At 41.6% G+C, this 27,007-nt stretch overlaps 2 protein-coding genes across 2 annotated transcripts in view; one reads left to right on the top strand and one right to left on the bottom strand.

Moving 5' to 3' along the window:
• The window catches only part of cux2b (cut-like homeobox 2b), a 171,895-nt gene extending 149,216 nt beyond the window's left edge, over positions 1 to 22,679 (bottom strand). Inside the window, 1 exon segment of the mRNA XM_034133242.1 lies at positions 22,151 to 22,679. Coding sequence (XP_033989133.1) covers positions 22,151 to 22,213 — 63 coding nt within the window. The 5' untranslated portion in view covers positions 22,214 to 22,679.
• Positions 1,479 to 3,412, top strand: LOC117484804 (nuclear factor 7, ovary-like). The gene has a single exon (XM_034133241.1). The coding sequence runs from the start codon at positions 1,733 to 1,735 to the stop codon at positions 3,188 to 3,190; it is 1,458 nt and encodes a 485-aa protein (XP_033989132.1). The 5' UTR covers positions 1,479 to 1,732; the 3' UTR covers positions 3,191 to 3,412.
• Positions 22,680 to 27,007: the final 4,328 nt, after the last annotated feature.

Here is a 27,007-nt window from a genome sequence, read left to right on the forward strand (position 1 = left end):
TATATTATATTCTTTGCAAGCTCTTGCGGGCCACATAAAATTAGGTCGCGGGCCGGATTTGGCCCCCGGGCCTTGAGTTTGACACCCCTGCTCTAGCCAATCAAACGGCGTGTATGCTGGGAGAGACATACCGCAGATCATTTCCTCATATTCCAAAAAATGGAGGAGAAATTAGCGGTAGCGAATCAATCAGCCGGTGCTTTATGACCAGACCTACCGGGATATAAACCGGAGGAGCCAGGCATGGAGGGAGGTGGCAAAGACAGTGGTAGGTTTTCGCCTGTTTTGGGGAGTTTATATCCAGTTTACTTCAGGCTTTTTTGCTTCGTATGTCCCGGGCGGGAGATTCATGTGATTGGTTGCTCGCAAAAAATCCTCAAGCTTCAGATACGCCCACCTCCAAGATTTTTTTAACGCTGCTGTGGAGACGGCCCGTAAAGGTGGCTAATGTTGGGCTATAAAGGAACTACAGAACGGTCACATGACTTCAAGTCACCACCACTAAGCTAAAGGTGGCTAATGTTGGGCTATAAAATATCAGACAGATATCAATAAATACAGCTAGCTGATATTTGCTGTCTATCTACCTTGTTAGCTAGCCTACCTTAGCCACCCATCTAACAAGCTAGCGATAGACAGACACACAGATTAGACAGATATCTTTAAATACAGCTAGCTAACATTCACTATCCATCTACCTTGTTAGCTAGCCTACCTTAGCTACCCATCTAACTAGCTATTTAGCAAATGTAAGCTATATAGCTAGCTATCGTCAAATGTGTGCTTTTTGTGATGTACATTTGAATTATTATTTAACAGCCTATGGATTGACTTTAAGTGCAAACCATTGTCTACGTTCAGGCAGTGAGAGTAGTTATAAAAACATGTTGACGTCTAATTTAAATAAGCAGACAGGAAGTTCCTCACAACTACAAACATCTCTGTAGATTCTCAAATATGTTTTTGGGATAAATCGGTATATGAAATAGTTTGCTTCTCACCTGATAAACTGTTAAACTTAATAACAGTTAATTAAAACGCTTAAAACTAATTTATCTGGCAAGGAAAGGTTGGTAAAGCTGGAGACGCTGTGCAAAGTAATAGCAATAACTCTCTTACTGACAGTGACAAGACGTAACACACCAATGTGGACGCGCCCTACAGCAAGCGAAGCATAATGAGAACACAGTATGATTCATCCGTTTGGAATGAAACTCAACCTGATGAACTGTCACGGTGAAGCTCCACCTATCACCTGACTCACCTGAGATAAACCAGGAATCAGGTTGTTATTCTGCCTCGCTGAGACGACACACACACACACACACACACACACACACACACACACACACACACACACACACACACAACACACACACACACACACACACACACACACACACACACACACACACACACACACACACACACACACACACACACACACACACACACACACACACACACACACACACACACACACACACACACACACACACCACACACACACACACACACACACACCACAGAGAGACGGACGGTAAGATTCAACTTTACACCAGAAACAACTTGGGGACGTCCACAGGAGGGAATACTGGGATACCTTCCACTTCAAGCAGCTGCCTGAATCCACACACTGAGAGTTTTACCAGGACAAAGACTCAAAGTGAGAGGAAGTCTCAGGGAACAGGGAGCGGCTGCTGCTGAGTTTACTGCTTCACTTACAGACAACATGGCTTCCAGATTAGAGGAAGATCTCTGCTGTGCTATCTGCCATGACATCTTTAAAGATCCTGTGGTCCTGTCATGCAGCCACAGCTTCTGTCGAGCCTGTCTGCAGAACTGGTTGACGGAGAAAGTCATCAAAGAGTGTCCACTTTGTAAGAGATCTTCAGTTTATGAACCTCCCTGTAACCTGGTGTTAAAGAACCTGTGTGAGAGTTTCCTACAGGAGAGAAGTCAGAGATCTTCAGAGGCTCTCTGCAGTCTGCACTCTGAGAAACTCAAACTCTTCTGTCTGGACCATCAGCAGCCAGTGTGTGTCGTCTGCAGAGATTCAAAGATCCACAAAAAACACAGTTTCAAACCCATCGATGAAGCTGCTCAGGATCTCAGAGAGGAGCTTCAGGAAACTCTGCAGCCCTTCAAGAAGAAGTTAGAGACTTTTGAAGAAGTTAAAGTGGAGTGTGCTCACACAGCAGGACACCTGAAGGTCCAGGCTCGACGCACAGCGACGCAGATTAAGAAGCAGTTTAAGAAGCTTCACCAGTTTCAAGAAGAGGAAGAGGAGGCCAGGATGGCTGCACTGAGGGACGAAGAGGAGCAGAAGAGGAGGATGATGGAGGAGAAGATGGAGGCTGTGAGCAGAGAGATAGCAGCTCTTTCACACACAGTCAGAGCCACAGAGGAGGATCTGAGAGCTGAAGACGTCTCCTTCCTGCACAATTACAAGGCTGCAGTGGAGAGGCTGCAGCGCCCCCTGCTGGAGGATCCACAGCTGCCCTCAGGAGCTCTGATAGACCAGGCCAAACACCTGGGCAACCTCAGCTTCAACATCTGGAGCAAGATGAAGGACATGGTGTCCTACTCTCCTCTCATCCTGGACCCAAACACTGCTCATCCAGACCTCATCCTGTCTGAAGATCTGACCAGTGTGACACGAGGAGGAGACGAACAGGAACTTCCTGATAATCCAGAGAGGTTTGATAACTACTCTGTCCTGGGCTCTGAGGGCTTTAACTCAGGGACTCACAGCTGGGATGTCCAGGTTACAGACAGTGCAGCATGGGGAGTGGGTGTGTTAGCAGAGTCTGTCCAGAGGAAGGGATTCATACTGTCTGGATTATGGAGAATACTGTCTAATGGAGCTGAATACTCAGCACGGTCACCATCATGTCCAGGAATTCCTCTCAGCCTGCAGAAGAAGCTCCAGAGGGTCAGAGTGGATCTGGACTGGAACAGAGGAAAGCTGTCGTTCTCTGATCCTGACACTAACACACACATACACACCTTCACACACACTTTCACTGAGAGACTGTTTCCATACATTGGCAATTGGGATCTACACACACTTAAGGTGTTACCAGTGAAGGTCTCTGTGACTGTTGAACAACAGACACAGACGATAACGGTCGATCAAGGACATTTGATTGTGCAAATCCAAGATCTTGAAGACATTCCACTTTTTTAAAGTACCTGTATCTTTTCCCCAAACTGTTTCCAGTGAAGGCCTCTCAGATGGTTGTTGGCCAGGTTAACCATTAAAGACAGAACTGGAGGACTTTCCCAAAGACATGTCGAACTGTTTCAGGAGGCCTGCTGATATATGTAAGTGTTTGAGTTTATCAGGGAGCATCTATTTCATTTGGTTTTTGGGTCAGTGTGATTTTGGTGTTGTGTTTATTTTTTTGGTGACTTGTTAATTAAACTAATCAAAAGAAGTCTGAGTATTTTTATTTTGGCACCACAGTTTTTAATAGACTTATTAGAGTTGAGGTTAAACTTCCAAAAAGACAAAAATGTCCCTATGAATGAAATATTGCAGAAAATAATCTCTGTGGCAAACAAACGTTTATGATACTTACACGTTTTGTTTAGCAGGATAATCTCCACACATTAACAGCACTTTATGATTTTTGAAGTAAAAAGCTAACGTTAGGCTATAAAGGAACTACAGCACGGTCACATGACTTCACGTCACCACCGCTAAGCTAAAGGTGGCTAATGTTGGGCTATAAAGGAACTACAGCACGTCACATGACTTCTCGTCACCACCGCTAAGCTAAAGGCGGTTAACGTTGGGCTATAAAGGAACTACAGCACGGTCACATGACTTCACGTCACCACCGCTAAGCTAAAGGCGGCTAACGTTGGGCTATAAAGGAACTACAGCACGGTCACATGACTTCACGTCACCACCGCTAAGCTAAAGGTGGCTAATGTTGGGCTATAGAGTGGTGCAGTGACGGCGCGTCCTAAAACCCGGAAGTAAGCTGCGCATGGGTACCTTCCGGTTCCCTCGACAAAAAAGCAATGCAATTTCTCCATAGGATTTTGGAAAATAGCTCGAAATAAGGTCTGTGGTTGACACACATTTAAGAGATGGATCATGTTTTGTTCAGTCGGATAATCTCCACATGTCTACTCTACTTTTAACCTTTTCGAATCATAAATCTAATCGATAGATTTATGATCGATAGAAGGAACTACAGCACGGTCACATGACTTCACGTCACCACTGCTAAGAGTTTTTTTTAACATGACGTTGCTTTTGTCGCGACATCCTTGAAAAAGAGATGGTGCATCTTAAGGGGTTTATCCTAATACTTAGGAAATAATGAGGATGAGGACTTGTGTTTAAAACATCCTTGCCATATCTAAAAATGTGTCAAATACAACTGTTAAAATCACATCCAATCAATACCAATTTCCCAACAAATGCAAATTAGCATCTGGCAGTTTATATGTGCTGGGGACTCGTACTGTACATTTCTAACATAAAACTTTGGGGTACTCAACATTTCAGGGTTCACACTGCTTGCAACTAGACTCTATTAAAAGATTGTCTACACAACCCCACTCTGATTACTCACAACTCTTATCATCACCGCACAAACACCCCCAGCAGCTGGAGAGGGTCCTCCACACAGCACACAGTCTCTCAGTAATCAGGGCATCCTTCCCCAGGGAGAACAGGGGGAGGCTCAGGGTGCGACTCTCATTTGGGAGTTACCATGTGATCTATCACCTTGGTGATCATGTGCATCCTCCCGCGGTCTCTGAGGAGGTGAGGAAGAAAGAAAATGACCCCCTCGGTGCAACAAAAGCAGAAAACATGAGGGCACAACTGAAGGGTTCTTCATAGAGACAAAAATGTGCTAATTGTTGCAGCAGCACACATAAACCCCTTTGAGGTGTTTTAGTTTTTCGTTTACCACTGCAGCGATGTTGGCTCTCGCCCTTAAAAACTATAGTTCAAATCAGGAATCAAGAATCTGCCCGGCCAGCACCGAGAATAGAGGGATGCTAATGTCAGATGCTAACGGGGTGACAACAGTTCATGGCGAGACTAGAAGATATTGCAGAAGTAGCATCAAGATCACAAAGTAGCTATAACATGAGCACACAAATACATTTTGATGTGGCTTTGTAAGTATAATTACATGTGCACATTTTGTATTAAAGGTCACCTATCATCAAGTTTATTTATTTATAAATGCTATTTTAGGCAATAGCATAGGTCTCCGATATATACAAATATATAAAATACATGTCTATTAAGTGTTTTGCTCAAAATACCAAACAGATCACCCATTCTAGCCATGCCTCATATCCCTCTATTTCACTTCCTGTTTCAAAAGTGCTGATTTGGGGTATAAAGCTTTAAAAAAGAAAATAATTGATAAAAAAGAAAAAAGGAGGGGTCTGAGCTCATGCAGGACCCGGCAGCTACTGTCTAAAATAAATACTGCTGTGATGAAATGCCATATCATGGATTATCAAGGATTTTTTCTGAAACAGTATGGAGCTCAAAGGCTTTCTCTCTTGCTGGTTATACCACAAGGTGAGTTCCTTTTTATTTCCTGCTTCTTCACACACATGCTCTCCAGTACAGGTTAGCTCTGAGTGTTAGCGATGCTAATGTAAACACCGACCATATTACGTCCAAAACAGTCGGGCATTGTTTCTGATAGCAACGTTTCTGATAGGGCCGTGGGTCCACATTTCAGATATTACGTCATATCGGACGCAAATCTGGATCAGCTCCGTTGCAGCCCCATTTTTAGAGATTTGGGTACGGAGGAAAAGAGAGGGTTTTATTTTCTGACGCTCTCTATTTCAAACAAACGTTTATGATACTTACACGTTTAGTTCAGCAGGATAATCTTCACATATTAACAACACTTTATGATTTTTGAATGTTGGGCTATAAAGGAACTACAGCACGGTCACATGACTTCACGTCACCACCGCTAAGCTAAAGGTGGCTAATAATGGGCTATAAAGGAACTACAGCACGATCACATGACTTCACGTCACCACCGCTAAGCTAAAGGTGGCTAATGTTGGGCTATAGAGGAACTACAGCACGATCACATGACTTCACGTCACCACCGCTAAGCTAAAGGTGGCTAATGTTTGGCAATAAACCAAAACAAATAAATAAATAAACCAAACTGGCTCAAGCAACAACATAACTAATTTCACTGGAAAACATTACAGAGTCCAGGCAGAGTAAGGTATTCTTATTATTATTATCATCCACTTGAGAGTTATGCACTTGAAGGTTGACTTCTCTGAGAGTGTGCTCGATGAGTCTGATGAGTTCAGCCTTCAGTATATCTGACCAGGATGGGCACATTTACCGCTGAGGTCAACATCGTCGCCGTGATTGAAGCAAACCAAGGGCGTCTGCTGGAAGGCTACAGGAGGGACACTCCCCCCATTTACACAAAAGTAATCCCCCCCCCCCCAAGCTCCTCTCACTCAAGGTGACCAAACACATCATTCAGAGATCTGGAGAGGAAATGATCCGGCTGGCCTCGACGCTGCGGAGACATTCAGAACGAGCGAAAGATGCTTGAGATGCAAAATAGAAATGAGAAGGACGTGGAAGAAGTAATTATTTACTTAAGTACAAGTAGAAATACTATGGTCCTAAAATATTCCATTACAACTCAAAGTCCTATAAGTATCAATCAGCTAAATGTACTTAAAGAAAAAGTACTTACGCACATAAGGGCTTTTTATCATCATTATATTATTATTATAGAATATTGTATTATCCTGTTTTATCACCAACAATTACATGTAAGAGCATTTTAATTAAGTACGAGTACATTTTAGAAATGTTGTTGATTAGCAATACAGCACTGCATTATATCATATAAGCATATAATGTGTTTTTATATGTAAAAAGTATCTATGTCTGTCAAATAAATGTAGTAAAAGGTACAATATTTCCCTCTAAAATGTAGTGGAGTAGAAGTATAAAGTGGCATCAAATTGTATATTAGAGTAAAGTAGAAGTTTATTTTAAAGGGGACATATAATGCTAATTTTCAGGTTCATATTTGTACTCATGCCTACATTGTACATAGTGATGTCATAATGTTCCTGAAGTAAACAAAGCAGTCCAATGAAGGAGTTTCAACTTCAACAAAATCTAAACACACTACAGGAAATGGAAAACCAACGAAAAGCCTAAAAGGGCCTCTTTCAGTCGAGGTTTGATCCGCTGAATGCATATCAAACGTAACAGTACATACAATGGAAATACTCAGGTACAAGTATGTCAAAATAGTACTTAAGTAAATATACTTCCAGCAGTGATGAAACTTATAGAGCAAACTCCATGCAGTATCACACGCTTTCTTATCACAAAGAAACACTTGAGTCACAGATTAAATATTGGCACTGCATTAATAATCAATAGGATCTATTTTCATGTGAGGAGAAACATTCCTGCAGAAAACACCTTCCACTTCTCATGTATGATGTTTTGTGATATAAGTTAACCCCCTAAACACCACAGCCAGCACCAAATTCCTCCTCCTCCTCCTCCTCTTCCTCCTCTCAAGCGTTCAGCAGCAGCCCGGAGCGATGTTTAGCTAAACCTGCTGGCCTACGTAGGCAGAGAGAGTCCCCAGAGGGCTGAACAATCAGACAATTTCAAGATCATGAAGCATTAAACCAATCCCGGCAGGGTACACTAATTAAACAGCCGAGCCCGGCACAGCCAACCAATCCCCACAGAGCAATTAAATCCATCCCCTCTAAAACACTGAGGAACCTGTCTGGGGAAAACTGCGAGGAGAGAGGGGAAGGGAGGGGAGGGAAATATCATAAAAATTCTTCTGGAGGAGCAAAAAAAACTATAGGGGGAATGCAGCAGGAGGCTAACGAGGGAAATTGAAAACCTCTTTGTTCTTTCAGATTTTCCTATCGGCATTTAAATGCGAAAGACAGTGACCCCGTTGCGATCAGAAGTTGCATATTTAATTAAGATTACAAGGTCTGGAAAGCACTCGTGAGACTGAAGGGAGAGACAGGATAGCCTGAAGGCCTTTATTACACACCGGCGGAGCAGCTAACACAGTCACAAACCGGATCGATACCCGATGCCCTCCAGCGCCACAGTAAATGAACAGGTGACAGCGGAGGCACGGACAAAACTCGGCTTTTCAGGGAAAAACTGATAAAGTGAGAGGCATGCAGAGTGATATTAGCATGATACTGCATTAGCAAATACGCATTTATATGAGAACTGACATTAAATCCCAATAGATATTCTCTGACACTGTGTGTTTTGGTGGTTTTGGAGACGGAAACACCAGAAATGGTACGATGACAATCCAAGGGTTATCATTGGCCTTTTTAGGTTTGGAAACACATGACATAAGAGGCATGCAGAGTGATTTGTGAATGATACTAGACCTTCTGAACACCAGAAATGCCGTTGTACTGTTTATGTTAACATACTATATAATTAATGACATTGATGATCCAAGATCTCATGGTCAGGTGGGCAAATTCTCCTGTTATTTCCCTGGAGAGCAACCGACACGGTGTATTTTGGGGGTGTTGGAGACGAAAAAACTAAAAATGGCAACATTCTGCTTTTCAGGAACAAACGGATGAACGTAGAGACATGCAGAGTGAATTTTGCATTATACTACACCTACTAAACACTAGCAATTACACTGTATATGTTAACTTATGTAATTACTGACATTAACAATCTTAAATCTCATAGTTAGGTTGGCAAATGTTCCTGTTATCTGATATCCGACACTGTGTAATTTGTACGTTTTGGAGGCACGGCCATTCTCGGGTTTTCAGATGAACTAAGAGGCATGCAGAGTGATTTTTGCATGATACTTCAGCAGCAAGTGCACTTCATGTGTTAATATATATGATTTCTGACATTAGTCATCCAGAATCTCATGGTCAGGTAGGCAAATACATGCTGTGTTATAACCCTGACGAGCCTCAGACACAGTGTGTTGGGAGTTTTGGAGAGAACAACATCAAACATTTTACAATATGAGAGGCATGCAGAGTGATTTTTGCATGGTACTCGACCTCCTACCCACCAGAAATTACAATATATGTTCAAATATAAAAACATTTACATCAATAATCAGAAATCTCATGGTTAAAGGTAGGGTAGGTAAGTTTGAGAAACCGGCTCGAGATCGCTAGAATTTGAAAATACACAACCGGAGAAAATCTGCCACTTCCTTACAGAGCCCCTCCTCCAACACACACGAACGCGCACATGACCAATGAGGGCACGAGATAAGTTTGTGCACAGATGGAAGGCTGACAGGCAGGTAGGCCATCCAGTTATTTTAGCCGGGCCGGCTCAGATGATTGGTCGTGCTTTTTACAGTACCACGGCTTCCACAGATGACATTTTTTATGGATTTTTTGTCAAAGCACTTCAGATATTCATTGCTATCGGGATGTTAAGAGCATTCCATGGAATATAACAAAAAGTGTATCTCGAGCCGGTTTCTCAAACTTACCTACCCCACCTTTAAGTACACACATTTTCCTTTTATTTCCTTAGATATTCACCGATACAGTGTATCTTGGTTTTTTTTGGAGACGAAAACACCAAAGATTGTACGTGACAATGGAGGCACGGCTAAATTAGACTTTTCAGGGAAAAGCAGATAAACTGAGAGGCTTGCAGACTGATTTGTGCATGATACTGAAACTACTAAACACTAGCAAATACGCTAATAATCCAAAATCTGATGGCTATGGGTCGGCACATTGTCCCATTATTTCTGTAGATTTTCTGCGACACAGTGTTTTCTGGTAGTCTTGGAGATGAAAATGCCAAAAAGTTAGACAAAGATAATTATGTAAAGATTTAGTATGAGTCAACAAGCGACTGAAGTTTCTGATTTAGCGAGGTAGAGATGCAGAACAGAGATATAGGAACATGAAGCTGCTGCAGGTGTACGTTTTTTAAAAGGAGATTGCATTCCCCAACATTGCATCGCAGTGCAGAAAGAGACGCAAGAAATCTAGAAAAATAAAACCGAAATGCACGTCTTTAGTTATAACATTTGGCAAATTGCATCCACGAGAGATTTGAAAGAAAACTCAGAGACTTATATTTAAAAAAAACATGGATTAATGCATGGATAAAGTTGGTGTTTTTGCAGCAACATTCACCAACATTGCATCCCGCTGCAGGCAGAGACTTAACAAGTGCAACATCTGAAAAAATAAAACCTAAATGCACATTTTAAGTTACAATTGTGTCAGTTTGCATTCACCAACATTGCATGGAGATATCTTAATGACTTGCATTTCTAAAACATGGGAATATAAAACCTAAATGCATGGCTAAAGTCACATTATTCTGCAGTTTGCATGAGCTCAATCCTTTAGTATCAGGACATGTCATGTATAGCATTACTCTGTGTGTGTTGACGTATATAACTACTGACGTTAATAATCCAAACTCTCATGGCTAGGTAGGCTCATTCTGATGTGTTATTCCCCCGCAGAGCCTCCGTGTATTTCGGTGGTGTTGGAGACAAAAACGCCAAAGATATTCGTTCCGAAGCGGCTGCAGAGGCAGAGGTGTGGACAGGGAGACAGACTTCCCCCCCCCCCCCCCCCCCCCGCCCCCGACTGAGGCGGTGTATAAATCACAGAGCCCAGCTTCACGTCTCCACTTCCTGTTCCTCTCCATTAAAAATGATAAACTGTACCTCTTGAAGCCACTCGCTCGCTTTAGGGTCCCAGTCTGCACCTTTTTTTTTCCCGGTGAAGAAGCGCGAGTGCAGATTTATTCCATCCCCTCCCATTGTTGGGGATGAATAAGAGAGTAATTAACTGTGTGGGGGGAGCAGCTGCACAGAGAGCGGCTAACACAACACGCCTGATCCATCTGCCGTCGCTATAACACACCTTTTGTATTATTTTGATAAATAAGAGCACATCTGCTTGGTGATAACAAATGCTGCTTTAATGCTCAAAAGACCACCAAGAGGCCGTCTTTCCCGGGTCTTCTTCCCCACTTAAATGAGGACAAATGGGCCCCACGAAATGCTCCACTACTCCTCCTGCAGACTGGTAAACACACTGTGAGCTGTGGCACATAATGAGAGTGCCTGAGATCCCCCAAGACAAACCCTGGAGGAGGTAAGTGAAGCATTGATCTCAGGAGCACCCTTCACACGGCGATAACCCCGCGATACATGACAACCCTCGGCAGGAAACACGCAGGAGAAGCACGGCACATTTAGGGAGGGGAAATAAAAACAGGCAGAGATGAAATGGACAATAGAGGAGTGAAATACAACAAGCTGACAGATACAGAGAGACAGAGAGAGAGGGGGGGGGGGGTTCATTGTAAGCTGAGTGAAATGAAAAAGAAAGCTCCTGTGCTCAATATGTCAGCAAGCAGGGCTGGGAGGGTAACTTTAAAACATGTAATCTGTTACAATTACTAGATACCTGTGGACAAAAGTGATTTAACCTGATTACTTATTTTGGATTACCTCAAAAGAGAAAGAAGAAGTTTTTACTTGTACACATTTTTAAGGGGCCCTATCAGTATGTTCTGTCTCTACTGGGACATGTCTCCATGCTTTAATGTTCAAAAAGCTCTTTATTTTTCTCATACTGCCTGTGCTGCAGCACCTCTTTTCACCCTCTGTCTGAAACCAGAGCCCTGTCTGCTCTGATTGGTTAGCTGTAGTGGAGTGGAAGTATAAAGTGGCACAGAAAGAAAATACTGAAGTAGAAATACCTCAGAGTTCTACCTAAGTAGGTACTTGAGTAAATATACTTGTGACCACTGTTCAGAGCAGAGTTTTTTCTGCACTGTGGTATTAGAGGCCAAAGCTTTTTTACCCATGAGCCTCCTCTCCCCTCCTGAAGACGAGCCACAGTCATGTGTCCCTGACGTTTTGTTAAAGCCGGTTATTTACTCCTGCAAAGCAAAGCCTACAGGTAGCGCTGCGATGAGGAATCTGGTGTCTCTAGATATGAAGAACTACCGGGGGGGCAACATGTCTGCAAAAAGAGAAATACTTAGGCTAGTAGTATATAATATAATTCTAGGGATGCATAATACGTTTTTGTTTGACATAAATTGCTTATTTCCAGGTTCATATCAGTATTTCCTGTCTCTACTGGGACATGTCTCCATGCTTTAATCTTCAAAAAGCTCTTTATTTTTCTCATACTGCCTGTGCTGCAGCACCTCTTTTCACCCTCTGTCTGAAACCAGAGCCCAGTCTGCTCTGATTGGTTAGCTGGCAGGCTCTGTTGTGATTGGTCAACCGCTTAAAGAGGTCCCGCCCCTTAGCCTATCACGTACAATATGTTGGAGCGCTAGCCAATAGAAGTGCGAGTGTTACGTAGTGATGTCACTTTGTTCTACTGGGGGTTTTATAACAATCAATGCAAACATGCGAAGGATTACTTCCATCTTTAAATTGCCTATTTTTGTTTTAATAACAACTGAAGAGACCTTTCTTGGTTCGAGTACATCGCGTTGGACCCTCATGTAGTTTTTTCCACATGTTATATGTCACTCAAGAAGATTGCCTATTAATAACATTCTTCCCGTAAAGAATTTTACAAGCTGACCAACGACTGAAATGTCTGATTTAGCGAGATGGAGATGGAGATGGAGAACTGAGACACAGAGCACGATGCTGCTGCAGGTGCACGTGTTTGTTTTAAAGGATATTGCATTCACCACCATTGCGATCAAACTTCTGAAAATAAAAGCTAAATGTATGTCTGCAGGTTTCATTCACCACCATAGCGTCGCTGTCCAGGAAGAGACTTACACGTGACGAATCTGAGAACAATTGAACCTAAAAGGATGGCTAAAGTTACATATTTTACAGTTTGCATCTCCCACCATTGACTTGTGGTGCCGGAGACTTTCATGTAAAAAGATCTGGGAAATTAAACCAAATTTCTTGCTAAAGTTACGTTATTCTGCAGTTTTCATTCACCACCATTGCATCTCGCTGCAAGAAGAGACTCACACGGGACAAATGATCTGATAAACTTAAATGCATGTCTTCTTGATAACAGTGCACTCCAATGCAGGTAGAGGGTTATATATTTCAAAAAACATCAATGAAGAGCCTTACACGTGACAAATCTGAGAGAATAAAACCTTAACGCACGTCTTAAGTAAAGTTTATTCACCGTTTGCATGAGCCAATCCCTTGATAATCAGGACATTTCAAGTATAGCAGTGCTGAAAGAGAGACGCTAACATCCTCCCAGCCTTATCAAGCAGCAGCACAGTCTGCAAACAGCGGCAAAATGATTGGAGAGGTATGGAAATCTACTTGAAGGAAGGTCAAAGTGATTAAGCTGACATTAATGACAGGCCTAGTCTTCCTGTGAGAATGCTCACCGCGGCTGTCTCTAAACCCATTTGTCATTCTGCTTCCGCTGCCGAAGCATCTGCTTTGAAGTCTCTACCACTAATGCTACACAGAGAGGTTAAACAGCTTAATGCTCAAGTCTGTTTCACTGCTCGCGCGCTCTAATGTTCGCCTCGTTTTATGTACCGGCGGGTTAGAGCTCCCGGATTTCACATCTCAATTTGCCCCAGATATCGTCCCCCCCCTGTAAGAGCTGTTTCTTATTTGCTTTGTTGTCCCCGTCAAAGAGGGGCGACCCGGAGGATGTGACAGACATGCCCCACCCATCGATTCACACAGGAGGTAATAATGGAAGAAATGTTTATACGGGCAGGCAGAGCGCCGCTGATAATGATGATGAGCAGCTTTTTACATTTTAAAAAAGCCCCTGACAACATGAATGAAATAATGAGCAGTGTATTTTTTTGTATACATATCGCAGCGTGTGAAATGAATGATACAGTCGTTGGGATAAAGAATACAAGATGTGCACCACAATGAGATTACACTGATGCATGTGACATTAACAATATCAGCAAAGAAATATATGAAAGCATGAATGAAAGGGGGGGGGATTTTCACAGCCAATTTGAGATTGCAGGGGTGTGTGTGTGTGTGTGTGTGTGTGTGTGTGTGTGTGTGTGTGTGTGTGTGTGTGTGTGTGTGTGTGTGTGTGTGTGTGTGTGTGTGTGTGTGTGTGTGTGTGTGTGGGAGTGTGTGTGTGTGTGTGTGTGTGTGTGTGTGTGTGTGTGTGTGTGTGTGTGTGTGTGTGTGTGTGTGTGTGTGTGTGTGTGTGTGTGTGTGTGTGTGTGTGTGTGTGTGTGTGTGTGTGTGTGTGTGTGTGGGAGCTGCTGGCACACGGAGCAGGCTGGCAGGCTCACAGGCTGCAAAGCAATTTCACTGTTTGGCAATACTGTTGTCTCTGTGTGCGGATTAGAGCTGACACCAGAGCAACTGAGTCATGCTAAATGTAGTACAATCACAAGCTTTTGTTCCTGATCTAAAAACCCCGCCGCCTCTCAGATTCATGGAGGAGAGAGGCTGGAAACAAGGCGAAGACACGGTGGCAAATAGGCGGCGCGTTATTTCGCCATATGAGCAAAGCGTTGCAACATCGCTTTGAAAAAAAAAAACAACAACAGAGGGATAAAAGTTAGTGGAAGTGAAGAACCAAAGTTTTCTCTAAAGTCAAAGTTGGTGTGTTTTAATGACCTCTTTAAAGGGAACACATTCTGTCATATCAGTATGTAGTGTCTCTACTTTAAAGAGTCCTCTCATGCTGATGTTCAGGTGTATATCAGTATGTAGTGTCTCTACTTTAAAGAGTCCTCTCCCGCTGATGTTCAGGTGTATATCAGTATGTAGTGTCTCTACTTTAAAGAGTCCTCTCCTGCTGATGTTCAGGTGTATATCAGTATGTAGTGTCTCTACTTTAAAGAGTCCTCTCCTGCTGATGTTCAGGTGTATATCAGTATGTAGTGTCTCTACTTTAAAAAGTCCTCTCCTGATGATGTTCAGGTGTATATCAGTATGTAGTGTCTCTACTTTAAAGAGTCCCTCTCCTGCTGATGTTCAGGTGTATATCAGTATGTAGTGTCTCTACTTTAAAGAGTCCCTCTCCTGCTGATGTTCAGGTGTATATCAGTATGTAGTGTCTCTACTTTAAAGAGTCCCTCTCCTGCTGATGTTCAGGTGTATATCAGTATGTAGTGTCTCTACTTTAAAGAGTCCCTCTCCTGCTGATGTTCAGGTGTATATCAGTATGCAGTGTCTCTACTTTAAAGAGTCCTCTCCTGCTGATGTTCAGGTGTATATCAGTATGTAGTGTCTCTACTTTAAAGAGTCCCTCTCCTGCTGATGTTCAGGTGTATATCAGTATGTAGTGTCTCTACTTTAAAGAGTCCTCTCCTGCTGATGTTCAGGTGTATATCAGTATGTAGTGTCTCTACTTTAAAGAGTCCCTCTCCTGCTGATCTTCAGCTGTATATCAGTATGTAGTGTCTCTACTTTAAAGAGTCCTCTCCTGATGATGTTCAGGTGTATATCAGTATGTAGTGTCTCTACTTTAAAGAGTCCCTCTCCTGCTGATGTCCAGGTGTATATCAGTATGTAGTGTCTCTACTTTAAAGAGTCCTCTCCTGCTGATGTTCAGGTGTATATCAGTATGTAGTGTCTCTACTTTAAAGAGTCCTCTCCTGCTGATGTTCAGGTGTATATCAGTATGTAGTGTCTCTACTTTAAAGAGTCCTCTCCTGCTGATGTTCAGGTGTATATCAGTATGTAGTGTCTCTACTTTAAAGAGTCCTCTCCTGCTGATGTTCAGGTGTATATCACTATGTAGTGTCTCTACTTTAAAGAGTCCCTCCCCTGCTGATGTTCAGGTGTATATCAGTATGTAGTGTCTCTACTTTAAAGAGTCCTCTCCTGCTGATGTTCAGGTGTATATCAGTATGTAGTGTCTCTACTTTAAAGAGTCCTCTCCTGCTGATGTTCAGGTGTATATCAGTATGTAGTGCCTCTACTTTAAAGAGTCCCTCTCCTGCTGATGTTCAGGTGTATATCACTATGTAGTGTCTCTACTTTAAAGAGTCCTCTCCTGCTGATGTTCAGGTGTATATCAGTATGTAGTGTCTCTACTATTTCTGACATGTCTGCATTCAAATATAACAATTAAATGATTATTAAAACATTTGGGCAAATATATTTCCACGTCGTCCAGGTGATATTGTTCAGACTAGTTCCTCCAGTACTCGCTTAGTCTATAAAATGACAGAACATAGTGGAAAAAGACCACAGCAACTTCTCAAAGCATCCTGTGATGTCAGTTCAACCTACAAATATTCACTTTAAAATGATTTCAAATAGAAGTAGATGTTCATATTCAAGAGACTGGAAAAACATTGTCAGACAATTTTGCATGGAATATTACGATGAATGGATTATCAAAAGAGTTGTATTTTCCTGATGATCTGCTTTGCAGCTGTAATTGGGTTATGTTTACTGACATGTGTCTGGAAATATGTCAAGTGCAGGTCGTGGTGGGAAAGATCCGGATCATTTGAGGAGGAAGATAATGAAGCAAAGCAAAACAAAATGCATGGAGGAAAAAGTAAATTATCTTTGAGGACGAAAAAAAACGGTCTTCCACAAACTCAGAATGCTTTTTTGAATCCTTCTATCTTTGACATGTCCGAATATGTAAAAAGAGTCCATCCCAGTGTCTCAAAGTCCAACGTGATGTCTTTAAATATGTTGTTTTGTCCGTAAAAACACGATACTCACTCAGATATGATCAAGTAGAGAAAAGCAGGAACAAAACTTCCATATTTGAGCATTTTCTGCCATTTTTGCATGAAGGATTATGCTTTTTGGCTAATCAACTAGTTCATAAATGTAAACTAAAATATATAATATTGTAGAAATTCATTTATTATTCCACAAAGTCTCAGTCATAACGGTTAAATAAACTGAAATGCCAACAATTGGTATGGATTTAAGCAAATACAAACAGCGTGTGTTCACTTTTTCACTTTTTAAGAACGGCATTTTCTGGAATATTTGCCTGATGAATGACGATCACTTGCAGATCGACCTATTGATAACTTGTCATCTCATTGCATCTCTAAATAAAAACACTGTCAAGAACACTGATTATTATAATCTGCGAGGTACACATAATAGGCCGCTTAATGATTACATATAAGATGCCAACAATTGGCTTGAATACAGTAAATATGCACGGTGAACTATCTTCTATCTTACAGGTGTCAGAACTCAATGAACTCAGCATGTATGATTTGCTTTAAAGGAGAGGTGTCATGCTTTTCCAGTTATCACCCGTCCCCTTGTGTGTTATGAAGGTTTGTATGCATGTAAACGGTGTGCAGAGTCACAAACCCTCAAAGTACACCCTGTAGCGAGTAAAACTCTAACACAGAAAATACCTCCCCAAAACGCCTCGTTGGAGATACGTCATTGTCCATTGTTTACTTCCTGGGTATCGCTACATAGGGATACCCAGTAGCCACGCCCAGAGTTATGACGCGATACGGTCATGCGGTACCCGGAACCAAATGGACCAATCCGTGGGGCCGTTACGTTACGTCCGCGGAGCCGTTACGTTAAGCCCCCGCTGATTGGTCCAAATTGACCAATCCAAGGACTTCCTCACACACACATCTGTGTGCAGGGAGCAGGCAGCTCAGCTGATTTCTCCTCCCTGGCTGCAGGCTGATAACAGACAGTTGGGATCGCGGCGAAATTCTCTCTGCAGACCCATTCTCTCTGAAGACCCATTCTCTCTGCAGACCCATTCTCACAGCGTTTATCAACCTTTTTCTTACTCAATATCAAGCCACACTTATTGTTTTTACTTCGGCTGTGACTTTGTGTGTGCTCAGGATGAGTTTGGCTGTGTATCGCTAACAAGGAAACAACACCTCCACGGAGCTCAGCGCGATTCACAACGTCCCGACCAATCAGAGCACACTGTGCTCACAGGGAGGGTGGGGGCTGGAGCTATTGGAGCTACAACGAGCCGTTAAAGGCAGAGAGTGAAATTCAGTGAATACACGTAGTTTACAGAGATGCTGTATGAGAAACCAATGTGAGTTTGGAACAATGCACAATATAAATCTATTCTAGTAGACCTCAACAATGGAACTATGATCAGTGGAAATGGCCATGACACCTCTCCTTGAATTACAGCAAAAACGTCTCCTAAAGTGTAGAAATCTCCTTTATCATCACGATCATGTGACACAGATAGCACACCTCAACACATATATGCCTTTTTTGCACAAAGATGGACTGTAACGACTGAACATTATCAAAATACTTGATGTCTGGAATTGCTTTTCTTCCCGTTTTATCAAGTTGTGCAATAAAATAATGATACATTTGACATTTCAGCTGCCAGTAAAGTGCACTTCCTTCCTGTTTGATGCACCTGGCTCTGCAGACTCTCTGTTCTCTCCCTTCCTCTCTCTCTCTCTCTCTCTCTCTTCCTCTCTCCAGGTTGTGTTTTTGGCCCCGAGTTGTTTTTTCGGGCCCGGCAGGACAGACCCTGACCCGTCCTTTTCATGCTCGCCCACGGAAATGCCATCTGGCTGGTGTGAATGATTACCACAGCAACGGCACGGTGACCTGCAGCCAGCGGGAACCAAGGTCACTCCACCTCTCTCTGGCCTGCTTTCATCAGCTGCAGGTGAATTATTCATCCTCCTCTGCACAAACACCCAGAATCTGCACCGTCAGATCGCTGATATAATCGCCCGTAATGATCAAAAATACACGTTCCAGTGTGCACAGCTCAAATAAATATGTTCTATGTGTGTGGTGGGAGAGATGGGGAACCAGCAGCTGCAGAGATTTTGAACCGTGACCACGAGAAGTAAGTGAAGTAATTGATTTCTGACACATGTAGCAGAGGATGTCACGTTCAAGAGACACGCATGTTTACAACCAGAGGCGTGGAAGACAAGAAAAGAGAAGCAGGTCCATGCTCACCTTGTAAAAACATATATATTACAGTGTTAAGAAAAGCTGTGCTATCTTAGTCACATGATCACTGCCTAAAGTTGATCTAAACCAGTTGGAAAACAAAGAGAGAGTGAACCCACGCTATTCACATTCACTACGATTAAAGATAATTGTGTGTTTTAGCTTTAATTGATTTCTGACACGTGAAGCAGAGGATGTCACGTTCAGGAGACACGCATGTTTACAACCAGAGGCGTGGAAGAATCAGAACGAGGAATATAAGATATTTACAGCGCTAAAGAAACTGGATTTGAGCAGAAATGTCAAAACATGCGGTGAGCTATCTTTGCCACATGATCACATGCCAACACCAACACGTTTTCTTAGTAACAAACACAGGCAAAGTGAACGCACGTTATATGTATTTGCTAGAATTCAAGCCGATTAGGTGATTCTAGCCATAGTGATTTATGTGATACAGTGCTTTACATAGAGCTGCACAGACTAATCGATCCGTAGAATATGTTGATAGTCAATTGTTTGTTGCAGAAATGTCAATAAAAGCCACTTTAAACCTCTCAAATAAGGCGTTTCCTGCTCATCTCAGTTTTATATCATATTAAAGTGAGTATCTTTGTGTTTTAGACGGATACAAGACGATATTAAATTATAGGACTTTGAGAAACTGGGAGGGACATTTTTCAATATTTTCTGAAATTTAGAGGATTTAAGGATCCTCTAGGTTTTTCCGTAACTTTGTGGAAGACTGTTAGGTGTTCCTCCTTGAAGAAAATGTTTACGTTTTCATCCATGCATAACCATTTTGCTCCATAGTCTTCCTCTTCAAATGATCCAGATCTTACAACAACACGACCTGCACCTTATATCTGTCCGTACACATGACCCAATTACACTCGAGCTGCAAACACTAGTCTACTATTAATAGGTCGACAAATCTTTAATTGTAGTAAATCATCAGGATAATACTGGCAAACTATTTTGATATTGCATTAATAGTACGGAAATATGGAAATGTCCTGTTTTTCTCTGGTTTATATCATAATAAAGTGAACATTTTTAGGGTTAAGACTGACAGAACAAGACATTTAAAGACGTCCCCTTGGAAACTTTTCTCTATTTTGTGACATTTCATAGACTAAGCGAGTAGTGGAGAGAATAACCTGCACAATATCACCTGGACTACGGAAATCCTAAACACTGGGAGTCCTTCCATGGTTAGTCGACTATTAATAAGGGAAAAAAACATTACTTGTAGTCAGGAAAATACTCTCCAACTATTTATATATATTGCATTAATTGACATTTTCTATGCAAACAGTTCAGAAAATGCTATTTTCAGCCTTTTAACATGGAGATTTCCTGCTTTTCTCAGTTTTAAATCATATTAAAGTGAATATTTTTGACATTTTAAGACCTAACCTTGCATATTGTCTGACATTTCTCAGACTAAGCGACTAACAGAGAGAATACCCTGCACAATTTCACCTGGACTACATAATGCAAAATCCTGCGAACTGGGGTCCGTCTCAACTGCATCCCCCTTTATGAACTGTCAATACTCCATCTGAGGATGAGGTCATTCAAGGGAAACTATCATTATTTATTTTTGATATATAAAAGACCCCTGTTACAGACTATAGCCTTTTGATTGTCCACCACTCCATCACTGCTGCAGGTAATGGCATCCTGTAGGGGCAGATCACATTCAGCTGCTCACTCACATGTAATGAAAAACCTTGAATGTATACATCTATCATGAGGAGGGAGAGGAGGCTACATGCATAGCTCCTTTAGCCCGGAGAAGAGAGGGGTCCAGCGGCCAGGAGTAGCAACAACACCCGGGGAGAGAGGCTCCAGTAGCGGATCTGACTCCTGCTCCCCCTCGGTACAGGGATTTTTTTTTTTTTGTGCAACACACACTGCCATGCTGCTGTCATCTCTCATGTTACAGAACATCAGTCACTCCGCTGCCCTTGCGCCGGCCGAGGCTGATTTACAAACATTAGCGGGGAATACAATTACACAGCCCCCCCCACCCCCAGCCCTCTGCGGCTGCAGGAGAGAGTGGAGTGGACACTAAAAAAACAGCTTCTTTTAACATGCATTCAGATATACCATGCTCCTTCCACCTCAGGGTGCTACCATGTCCTTTAATAGCATGTTTGGGATGGGATGCAAACAAACCCAGCACGCTCCTCATCACTGTGACTTAACAGCTATTTTTTTGCACCAAAATACATAAATGTGACAGTGGAGTGGACACTGAAACAGCTCATTTTAATATACATTCAGGAATACCATGTGGGATATATATGCACCTTCTAGCTTAGGATGCTGCTATGTCACTTAGGATGTGACACAAACAAACCCTGCACGTTTTGCATCAGTGTGCATGACTTAAGAGATATTTATGCACGAAAATCCGAATATATTGTCGCGGTTGCAGGAGAGAGTGGACACGAGAAAAACTGCTTCTTTTAACATGCATTCAGATTCACCATGTGGGATATTTATGCACCTTCTAGCTTAGGGTGCTGCCATGTCATTGAATATGTGATACAAACAAATCCTGCACGCTTTTCATCCGTGTGCAAGCTGATTAATTTGGCACCGAAACATGCACAAAATGCTATAATCGTTACATTTCTGAGCTTCTCTTACAACTTATGTTCTCATGTTGTTGATGTTTGCACCACCAAAGCTAATTCCTTGTACGTGTAATAAACTCAATTCCGATAATAAACTTTCCCTTCCACACATGAAACTTCCCCCAGCATGCAATATCTCTTAAAATCCTAAAACAGAATGAATGTATCCTACTGGAAGCTGCAGCACTAGCCGTCGACGCATCAAACATTAAAGCTGGGGAGGAAAAAAGTTATGTCCAAAGAAAGCACCGGGATTCAGGGGTAGCGTTAAAAGTTTCCGTGCATGTAAGATAAGAAACAGAAAGATGAACGGTGAGGAAAAGGCAGAGAAAGTGGAAAACGCACCGGAGAGAGCCGTGCTGTCCGCGGTGCTGATCGCAGGTCGGTGTGGCTTTAACGCAGGATCAATGATTGAACCGAACAAAGGCAGAACAGAGATCAATTTCTAATAACTATCAATGCAAACCCCGCCAGCTGCACCGTGCACGAGCCCCAAACCCCTCACCGTGCACCGGGGAGGACAGGCGACACACACCGCTGTAGGAAAAACGCGTAAAACAGGCGAAAAGCACTAACCTGGAGCCGCCGGAGATCAAATTTCTTCCAATATTGAAACATCGATCCTACATCGGCGGCCATCTTGGGGGATATTGAGGAGATTTTTTTTCAGCGGCTGCAATAAATATGTGGGCTGGATTCCCCCCTCTCGTTAAACAGCGATCAGCGAACAGAGAGGGATAAATAAAGAGCCAACATGAGGCTCGGGGTTTGACAGCTGTGCACACATGTTTCTGTGGAGCCACACAGGAACACTGTTGTTGTTTTTAGGAGAAAGTAGAAAGTGTGCACGAGGCTCCGTCCCCCGACATTAACTGGACATTGCACTTGATTTTTTTTTTTTCTGCTTTGGCAAAGTTATCGATACTGACGTAAAGCCGGACGGATCGATAGCGTCTGCAGAAAGGAAGGAGATGATGTGTAGATTAGCAGAGTTCAGGGAATTTGGCCAAGCCTACTTTTGCTTTTTTTTTTTTTTTTTTACAGTGTTTAATAGCTGGAGCATACGGGACATGCAATTAGAGGCAGTGGTGGAAATTAAAACTACATTGTGGACGTTTTTATTATAAGAATGCCATTTAATTATCTAAATGCAAGAAAGAGAAGATGATATGTTTAAAGAAAACGTAACTTTAAACTGTACTGCAAATGTATTTTATCTCAAATATAAAAAATGTAAGTGCCAAGCAGACATTAAAATGACATTACCTACATTTTTAGTGTCACTTTTATTGTTATAATGACACTTAGTGGCGTTTTATCTCCATGCAAATCAGAAAATATGATATCTTTATTTGAAACTTCACTTTAAACTGTACTGCAAAGCTATCTTTTTCAATTAATCCTTGTTTTATGTGCTCAGTTTAAATTAAAAAGACATTATCGACATATTTAGTGTCACTTTTATTGTTAAAATCTCACTTAATAGCATTTTATCTTCATGCAAATCTGATCAAATCTGATATTTTTAAAGAAAACGTACTTTTAATCTGCACTGCAAAGGTATCTTTTTCAATTAATACTGGTTTTATGTGCCAAGTATATATTAAAATGACATTATCGACATATTTAGTGTCACTTTTATTGTTAAAATGTCACTTTGTCGTTTAATCGTCATGCAATTCTGATAAAATATAATATCTTTGAAGAAAACGTAACTTTAAACTGTAATGCAAATGTATTTTATTTCAAATAATCCTTTTAATGACATTATTGACATCTAATGTCACTCTTATTGTTAAAATGTCACTTAATGGAGGTATATCTTCATGCAAATCTGATCAAATCTGATATTTTTAAAGGAATCTGAACTTTAAACTGAACTGCAAAGCTATATTTTTCTATTAATCCTTGTTTTATGACTAAGTACACATTAAAATGACATTATTGACATATTTAGTGTCACTTTTATTGTTAAAATGTAATTTATAGTCGTTTAATCTTCATGCAATTTTGAGAAAATAGAATATTTTTAAAGGATTCGTAACTGCACTGCAAATGTCTTTTATTTCAAATCATTGTTTTTTAAGTGATACGCATTTAAATGATTTTTAAAATGTACTGTCTATATCGTTTCAATATATACAAAAATATTTACCATAGCTAGATATACAAAGAAAATAAAAGAAAGCCCAAGTTCAGGCTCACATTGGACAATATCTAACATTTTATTACGCTTTTCTATTTTAAAATCAGATTGCATCGATAGGGAAAGTCTGAGTGCCAGTATTGATTATGTATTTTATTAATCACGCACTCATATTAATAGAACATAACATTTAACTGTGCATGAAAAGACTATTTTGGTTTTGGATTTGAACAGATTTTCTAATGAGTTAATGACAACAACCTGAATTAGAAATAAAGTGGGACATGTTTTACTTTGACGAAGCATGAGGAGCTCTTTGTCTAAACTCCCCCCCCCCCCCCCTCTCACTGTGAGGCTCGGTCGCCCCCTGCTGACTGTTGATGAGCGGTGTGTGCGTGTGTGTGTGTGTGTGTGTGGTGTGTGTGTGTGTGTGTGTGTGTGTGTGTGTGTGTGTGTGTGTGTGTGTGTGTGTGTGTGTGTGTGTGTGTGTGTGTGTGTGTGTGTGTGTGTGTGTGTGTGTGTGTGTGTGTGTGTTGTTTCCTGCATTCATTATGCCATTAGCACTCAGTGAGGGAATGCTGTGGTAGTGGTCACTGTGCACCAGCCTCAGATGTACGGTGGCCCTGAAGGTCAAAACGCAACCAGCTGCTAAATAAATAAAACACATCGATGCATAAATAATCATAATCCAATATGTATAATTATGAAATTGGACATTATAGTGCATTTTGATGATTATACATTTAAGGGCTTAAGGATGGTATACAGAGTTTTTTCTACACTTACTACAAAGGGGACAGTGTGTCGTTTAAGACTAAATCTATATGTATTTGGTTAAATAATATTGTCCCCTAGTGGCCCCATTTGTAGTCAAAGGGACATCAAAAGACTACAATTCCCATGACGCCACCTTTCAGAGATGCAGATATGGGAGAAAGGGTAAACGTTAAATTGCATTAAACATAACAGAAAGACGATGTAAGTTTGTTCATCATTTTATTTGACTAAAATTAAAGCCCTAATTTGATGTCATTTTGATTATAACCTAACTCTAAATAATACCCACTGTGGGTTTTAAGTTGCTCCACTGATTCTCAACTTCTCCTAATTCACATTGAATGACTCTTTGAGACAAACTTTTGAAGCCATACCCACCCACACGGTCACTGAGGTCTGCTGACAGACTCCTTCTGGTCGTCCCTAAATGGAGGTTGAAGCAGCGAGGAGACAGAGCCTTTGCTGTTGCAGCTCCAAACGTATGGAACGAATTGCCCCTCCAGGTTAGACTTGCTCCAACTCTGCCTGTTTGTAAATCTCGTTTAAAACCCCACTTCTTTTCCCTTGCATTTACAGACCAGGTGACACTTGTGCTTTTACATTTGGGTTTTTATCTTACTAGTGTTTTGTATTGTTTGTACGTCATGTAGGAGAGTTATCAGTCTGTGGCTTCTGATCTGGTTTCATCGTCTCGTGTTTCACATTTGTTTCATGTCCTGTCTGTTTTTTATTTATTTATGCTATGTTTTTAAACAGTTGTTGATGTACAGCACTTTGTTCAACTCTGTTGTTTTTAAATGTGCTATAGAAATAAAGTGGATTGGAAACTTCAACTATTTCGCTAAAGTAACAGTTTCTTTTTGCATTCATTTTGTGTCTTATTGTAGTTTTTTTTATATTTCTTCCAGTTCTTTTTTGCCTGTGGTTGTTTTCCATACCTTTTTATAGTAGTTGTGGTTTTCTCCGCAGCTAAAAATGTAGCTTTGTTGGTTGTTTTGGTCTCTTTTTTTGTTGTTTTATGTGTCTTTATGTTAGGCGCCCCCCTCTTTTGTCCTCTCTCTCCGCTCATTACATTACATTACATGACATGTCACTTGTTAGACGCTTTTATCCAAAGCGACTTACATACTCAATACAGTGGGCAATCCCCACAGGAGCAATTTGGGGTGAAGTGTCTCAGGGACACAACGACATGCTGACTGCAGTGGGGCTCAAACTTGCTATCCCCTGATTCCAAGTCCAGCACACTACCCACTGAGCCACAGCCTCCGCTCAGGTGCAGCTGATCTCCACCTATCATTATTACAAAAGGAAGGAAGGATTTATATAGCCCAATATCACAAATGTTACATTTGTCTCAGTGGACTTCACAGTTTGTACAGAATATCAGGATGACAATACGACCCCCTCTGTCCTTAGACCCTCACATCGTACAAGGAAACACTTCCAGAGAAACCCCACAGTTTAAAGGAACATGGGAGAAACCTCAGGGAGAGCAACAGAGGAGGGATCCCTCTCCCAGGACGGACAGACGTGCAATAGATGCCGTGTGTAAATCGAAGAGATAATACATTTACAACATAGGACACATTTAGAGTCACATGGGATTAAAGACCAACTGTTCACGATGTGTTCTCAGTTTGATTCCCTCGTCTCACAGCTCGATAGCAAGCTAAGACTTTCTTTTTGCCGCTGCTTTTAATTGAACTATTTACATCTCACACTGCACTGTAACTTTTATTCATGTACCTGTTTTATTATCTTTGCTTTTTAATGTTTCTAATGTGTTACGCTCTTAATGTCTTTCATTTCTGAAAAGCCTTGTGTTGAAAAGTGCGATATAAACAAACCTGCCTGAAAAGCTCTTGTTTTCTGCAGCAGACGAAGCACAGAGTTTGTAATCGCATGAATGTTTAAGGGACAGGAACAGAGTGTCCTGGCTCAATGTGGAGCACCCAGGTGGGGATTTAAACCCACAACCTCCTCCTCCAGAGGGGGGACGCTTCTGTCCGTCGGGCCCCTGAATCCACATCAAGACATCTGTGTCTCATGGCCTCAATCAGCGCTCCTCAAAATAATCCTGACCTCACGTTCACATCAACAAGAGCTCCTTCCAAGAACCACTTTTAAATTAATACATTACTTTCAAAAACTGGAGCTACGGCATTCAGAGGGGAAATTACCCAAGACAGAAACCATTGTTTAGATGAGGTCAGTGGATGAGGGATTTCAAAATGACTGTGTTTTTTAGGAACAATATCAAGGCATAGGAGTATGACCGTTTTAAAGAGGCCATATTCTGTTTTATGGGTTTTCCTTCTCCTGTAGTTCTATAGGTTTTAGTGCATGTAAATGGTCTGCAAAGGATAACATCCCTGTTTTCCTCTCCCACACACTTCCCTGAACATCAGCAGGAGAGGACTCTTTAAAGTAGAGACACTACATACTGATATACACCTGAACATCAGCAGGAGAGGACTCTTTAAAGTAGAGACACTACATACTGATGT

Source organism: Trematomus bernacchii, unplaced genomic scaffold, assembly GCF_902827165.1.
Source record: "Trematomus bernacchii unplaced genomic scaffold, fTreBer1.1, whole genome shotgun sequence".
Classification (NCBI taxonomy): domain Eukaryota; kingdom Metazoa; phylum Chordata; class Actinopteri; order Perciformes; family Nototheniidae; genus Trematomus; species Trematomus bernacchii.

Coding starts and splice junctions, on each gene's coding strand:
- LOC117484804 (XM_034133241.1), top strand. CDS start 1,733: ATGGCTTCCAGATTAGAGGAAGATCTCTGCTGTGCTATCTGCCATGAC.